Raw genomic sequence first — 6,270 nt, 5'->3', positions numbered from 1 at the left:
ACTGCATATCTAAAATATACCAGTGTATTCCTGTTGCCTTGCAATTAACTGGGAAAATACAGCTCTTCATTAAATTTTTATTGAATATGGAGTCCATAAAATAATAATAATAAAAAATATATATAAATAGGACATTTCAAATAATAATTTTCTTTATAGTACAAACATATACTTATTATTTATGGTTGCAGATGTGTTACAGTATGTATATTTATGAATAAATCTAATATAGATAATATTAAATTAAAATAATAAATCTAGTCTGGAAATCCTCACGGTACAGGAAAAACAAGTGTGTGTGTGTGTGTGTGTGTGTGTGTGTGTGTATGTGTGTGTGTGTTTATCAGTCCAGTCCCTTTGTGTTGAGGAGACGGATGGCTCGTGGGTAAAAACTGTTACACAGTTTTTTTTTTTTTTCCTTTTTCCAGATAGCAGGAGGGTGATAAGTGAGTGTGAGGGGTGTGTCTTGTCAGCCACAATCCTCGTGGCTTTGCGGATGTAGCATGTAGGGTAGATGTATGTGAAGCTGGGCCCTCCTCAGCTTTCTCAGGAAGAAAAGACGTTGGTGGGCTTTCTTGTGCAGAGAGCTGGTGTTGAGGGACCAGGTGAGGTTCTCCTGCAAGTGGACACCCAGGAATTTTGTGCTCTTGACGATCTCCACAGAAAAGCCATCAATGCTGAACGGAGCGTGATCGCTCCGTGTCCTCCTAAAGTCAACAACCATCTCTTTTGTCTTATCAATGTTCAGAGACACTGTAACAGGCAGGTGATGTCTTCCTGTAGTTAGTGATGGCTTGTATGCCCTGCCACATGCGCCATGTGTCATTGCTGTCCCTGAAGTGGTTGAGGATTCTCTGGGCGTGTGCGCCTCTCTGATGGCCTGGGACAGTTTGGCCCTTTCTGTTCTTAGGACCACCTTGTCCCCCACTCTGAAGGCAGAGTCTCGGGTCCTCAGAAGTGTATACACCTCTGCAGTAATCTATGGTTTCTGGTTGGGTCGTGAGATGATGCTCTTGGGGACAGTGACGTCACCGGTACACTTGTTGATGTAGCTGGTCACTGATGACGTGTACTCCTCCAAGTCGGTGAAGTCACCGTAGGTCGCAGCCTTCCTAAACATGTTCCAGTCAGTGTTCTCGAAACAGTCCTGAAGAGCAGAGATGGCTCCTGCTGGCCAGGTTTTTACCTGCTTCAGAACCGGTTTTAAACGCCTGACGAGTGATCTGCATGCTCGAATTAGCATAACAGAGATGTGGTCTGAGTAGCCGAGGTGGGGGCAGGACTCTGCACGATATGCGCCAGGGATGTTTGTGTAAACACTATCCCCTCTTGTTGCGAAGTCCACATACTGATGGAATTTAGGAAGCACTGTCTTGAGATTTGCATGGTTGAAATCTCCAGCAACAATAAACAGTCCATCGGGGTGTGTTTTCTCCGCGGTTTAATGCCGTAATGTTATTCTCCGGTGGAAGCGCTTGTGGAATTATAACATCGCAGGTGACATGAAAAAGGAAAAGCACCCAGCCCCCCCCCCCCCCTTTTTAATGCTTATTAGGGCTAAATAACATTAAGAAATCAGTATTTGGTGAATGAAGCATACTGTACTGTACATACTCACTTGTCATTATTCACAATATAAGGAATAGCTTATACCCCTCGCTGTAAGATGTGGTGTTGTATGTTGTAGCGCGTTTATTTTACTCAGTATATGGACATTGGTCCACCACCAGACACTTTTATACCTCAATAACTTGGTAAAATTCATTCAAGATGAACTGCGTCAAAAGCTATGTGATCTCGGCTTGCTGCGGGCCTCCAGTCCTCGGCGTTTTCTGATGCCGATGGCCAAAGAAGGGGACATCGTAAGTGGGCTGGAGTCTGTGCTAGGCTAAAATAAAACCCTAGCTGGCCGGCTCTTCCGTCCATCATCTTATTAAACGTCTGCTCCCTCAACAATAAACTGGACTACATCTGACTCCGAAAGACTACACATCGTGAGTTTAGGGACTTCTGCGTCTTTGTTTTCACTAAGGCTACGTTTACACTGCAGGTCTCGCTGCTTAATTCTGATTTGTTGCTTATATCTGATTTTTTTGACCGTCTGTTTACACGTTCTTTCAACTATGACTCATCTCCGATACACGTGTTTACACTTGCCATACCATATGAAACATTGCACATACTTAAAGGGAGGTTCTTGCGCTACATACTAGCCAAGATAGACGAAGGTGAAATATGCTTAACACTAGCTCTGCGATATATGCAAAGTTCGAGAAAGGTCACCATGGAAAAAACGGCATAATTGCAGCCTGCGCATACAGTATATTTCAGCATGATACTTTTATATTCCAGCATAGCAGGTTGATATAAATATTTTACCCTACATTGTTGCATTATCAATATAAAGTTTTGCAGAAACAATTATTGACAAAAGGTTACTTGTCCCTTTTGTTTTCAATTTTTTTAGTGTTTAACACACACAACATTGAAAACACTGAAATTGCAAGTTATAGTGAAGTGAGCTTTGAAATTAAGAAAATTGTTTTATAATTTCAAATACTCTCATAACAGTTCTACATGCAACAGGCCCAAAACCTGCCTCCAATCTTCACAGTCCATTGAGAGGGCATTTGATAAGGACAGCTGACGTGGGTGGGTGTGCTTTCTGTAACTACAAAAGACAAGAGTACAATAAGTCATTCTGGCCCCAATAGATGGACAAATTTCTCATACACACCGATAGTAGCTGTACCATGGTATATAGTATTGTGTTTGACAGTACCCTGGTACATATTTGCTGAAAGAGTACATGTACCACAATGTGGTAATCTGGTTCTACTATGCTCTTCCTGTGTTTACTTTGAATTACAGTAATTAAAAACAACTTACCGAGTAGTAGCGTCCGCGTCGCGTAACCGCACAGCGGCCACCAGTAACTAAAAGTATATTACAACCGTAATGATTTAGCACTACAACTGAAAGTGAATGGGAAATGGGCGGGCGTAGTTCTTGTCCACATTGTGTCTGCTGGCAGCCAGAGCTCATGTTATTTCATTATAAATCCACAATTATATTGATGAATGCAACTTTTACCGCACATACATATTTTTTTATCATTGGTTTAGAATATGTGAGGAAAGAAAGTCTGAAGTCTGATCCATTTCATCTTAGGTCAGGCAAAAATGGCCATATACATAAACAGACAGAATAAAATTGTAAAAAGTTGAAAAGCGCTTTGGGGAAGCTGTGCGTGTGCAGTTTAGGATGATGAACTGCACACAGGTTTTTTTTTTTTTTTTTTAAGCTTGATTACATAATTAATGTTTTAACCAGTACATATTTAAATGTTTTACCAATTTTTTATCCAATTTATTTATTTTTATCCAATTAAGTCTTTTTTTAATTATTATTTTTACTGGTTAAAACCAGTGCCACGGTGAACACAAAATGTTTAAAAGTAAAATCAAAACTCAGTCTCTCTCTCTCTCTCTCTCTCTCTCTCTCGATTTTTCACTCTTAATCAAGTTTGTTAGCTCCTGAGTTTACTTGTATATATAATTGGTGATAAATTCACAATTTATCAAGAGCAGCAAAACAAAAGTGCATGAAATGTGTTGAGAAATAGGCTAATTATTGTACAATGATTTAAATCAGATAATCAGTAGCCAATGGGCCAGGGGTAGCTCAGTGGTTAAGGCATTACGGACTACGGTTCGGAAGATCCCAGTTTCAAACCCCACAACCACCCAGTTGCCACTGCTGGGCCCTTGAGCAAGGCCCTTAACCCTCAGATGTGTAATGACATTAAACATTTCCCTGAAATTGGTGTCCACCCTGTCATTTGGGAAAACTGTCAGTTTGAAAAAAAGTTGTTAATATAATCATTGACTTCACCACCCACATTTTGCCTTTCCTCTCTAGAGAAAAAAGACACTAAACATATTCACGTATACAGTATGCTATAATTTTCATCATATTGTGATTGTAGTTTGATGCCAAGCTTAATATGTCGACAAGAAATCCAAAATATGTAAGAAACAGTACACAGTCACCTGCAACAGTGAGTCACTTTGCTAACTGAAGGTACATCATGTGATCATAGGATGGAATAGTGTGGGACATTTCTTAGACGGGTGCCAACAAACAAACAAACAAGACAGACCTCCCCCACACCTGACACACACGCGCTCTCAACCTGTCTCCCTATAATCTGTGCTTTACACAGGCCAAATCAAGCTTCGTTTAAAATTTTATACACAACGCCCGGCCAGTGCTCATACATCAAGCTCACAGACGGGGCTCGCCTTCAGGTCGGACCAGAGTGCTTACAACAGCTCGACCTGTTTTTGTCCGGTTTTTAGACACAACACGCACGAAATGCACAGTCCCCGGCTCGAGCAGCAGGCACGCCGCGCACTTTTATGGCTATTGCGTGAAAGTGCGACTGTCTAGCAGGTCATGCTGGGCCTTAGAAGAAAGAGGAAAGGCCTTTCTCAGTAATCGTGTGCTTGAACGCTTGAGATCTGCTGTCAGGACTCGGTTTTTCGCCAAGAAATGTCCGGAGAAAACACAGTTGCTAGGATGTGACGGAAGTGCAGTCATTCCGCGCCTGCCTGGTTGAGTCTAAACCGTTCTCATGTGTGTTTTAAGATCAGTCCCCCACCAAGGGCAGGGAGATTCCAGTGTGTTCCAGCGTACTCAGCGTTACACTCGCTTATTCTACTTAGCTTCCTGAGAGATGGCAGAAGTGGCTCCTGCTCCCGCCGCCGCGCCGGCTAAAGCGCCCAAGAAGAAAGCAGCTTCGCGGCCAAAGAAAGCTGGTCCTAGCGTCGGCGAGTTGATCGTCAAAGCGGTTTCCTCATCCAAGGAGAGGAGCGGCGTGTCTCTCCCCGCCCTGAAGAAAGCTCTGACTGCCGGTGGATACGATGTGGAGAAGAACAACTCCCGCGTTAAGCTCGCCGTCAAGAAACTGGTTGAAAAGGACATCTTGGTTCAGACCAAAGGCACCGGCGCGTCTGGATCTTTTAAGCTGAACAAGAAGCAGACCGAAGCCAAGAAAACCGCGCCCAAAGCGAAGAAGGTGGCCGCAAAAAAGCCTGCCGCGGCGAAGAAGCCCAAAAAGGTAGCGGCTAAGAAGGCGAAGAAGCCCGCCGCCGCCGCCAAGAAGTCTCCTAAAAAGGCGAAGAAGCCCGCTGCCGCCAAGAAAGCTACCAAGAGCCCGAAGAAGCCGGCGACCCCTAAAAAGACAGCCAAGAGCCCAAAGAAGGCAAAGGCCGTTAAGCCTAAGGCTGCGAAGCCCAAGGCGCCGAAGGCAAAGAAGGCAGCTCTTAAAAAGAAGTAGACGTTTTAGGTTTTTTTTCTTTCATTTTGATTCAACTAAACGGCTCTTTTAAGAGCCACCCACATTGTCCTGTAAGGAGCAATAATATTCCGTATTTATTTATAGTCACTCTTCGTTAGCGAAGAAGCATGTGATTGAGTGAAGAAAGGTCTTTAATCATGTGTTGCATTATATTTTCAAACGATTTTATAATTTGCATGTTCTTCCTTCTGTTTTTATTTACATTCCCACAGGATCTGTTTTAAGGTTGTTTTAGCGGACATTTCAATATATTTTAACCGTGCATGGATGTATACAGCACTATTTCTTCCTTTCATGTTTCTTTCCCGAGATTAATCTTTAAAGAGCCACCAAAATTGTCAAGGAGCAATCATTTTCCATTTCCTGTTCTTGCAATCATGCAATCATAAACAGATGACGATTATTTACAGTTGACTGTGTACAATACATACATATATACACACAAAAAAAACATTAGACACCTTGATTTAGATTGAAAAAAAAAAGGTCACCACTTACTTCCTATGTGAAATACTATTGTCCTATTTTTACATCTTATACTGTACATTTTGTGTTGCAATACCCGTGTACACTCATGTGACACACATTGCAGTTATTTGAACTTTAATGGACACACGCTTTCTGTTAATTAACTCAGGTTAATATTGTGCGTGTGGATCTGAAAGAAAGGAAGAGAGAGTGACACACTGCAGTCTCATACCTGCACTGCTTCCTGCCACAGTCTAATCAGAATCGGCTAAATCACTGATCAGATGGGGGTTTGGTTGTGTGTACCCAATATGATATTCTTTCATATCTAATATGTTTATAATTTTATATATGTTTATAAAATCAGATTGATGTTATTTATAATGTAATTAATGTTTTATGCTGTGAATGCTTTGGCATTCATGCCAATAAAGTTCTTC

At 41.9% G+C, this 6,270-nt stretch overlaps 1 protein-coding gene across 1 annotated transcript; it reads left to right on the top strand.

Moving 5' to 3' along the window:
• The first annotated feature begins 4,687 nt into the window (after nt 1-4,687).
• LOC128515751 (histone H1-like) lies at nt 4,688-5,341 on the top strand. The gene has a single exon (XM_053489904.1). It carries the CDS (start codon nt 4,739-4,741, stop codon nt 5,339-5,341), a length of 603 nt encoding a protein of 200 aa, XP_053345879.1. The 5' UTR covers nt 4,688-4,738.
• Nucleotides 5,342-6,270: the final 929 nt, after the last annotated feature.

Source organism: Clarias gariepinus, chromosome 28, assembly GCF_024256425.1.
Source record: "Clarias gariepinus isolate MV-2021 ecotype Netherlands chromosome 28, CGAR_prim_01v2, whole genome shotgun sequence".
Classification (NCBI taxonomy): Eukaryota; Metazoa; Chordata; class Actinopteri; order Siluriformes; family Clariidae; genus Clarias; species Clarias gariepinus.
Note: the sequence above shows the minus strand (reverse complement) of the source record. Positions and strands in the feature narration are given on the sequence as shown.

Excerpts from the sequence above, each read along its gene's own strand:
- LOC128515751 (XM_053489904.1), top strand. The coding sequence starts at position 4,739 with ATGGCAGAAGTGGCTCCTGCTCCCGCCGCCGCGCCGGCTAAAGCGCCC.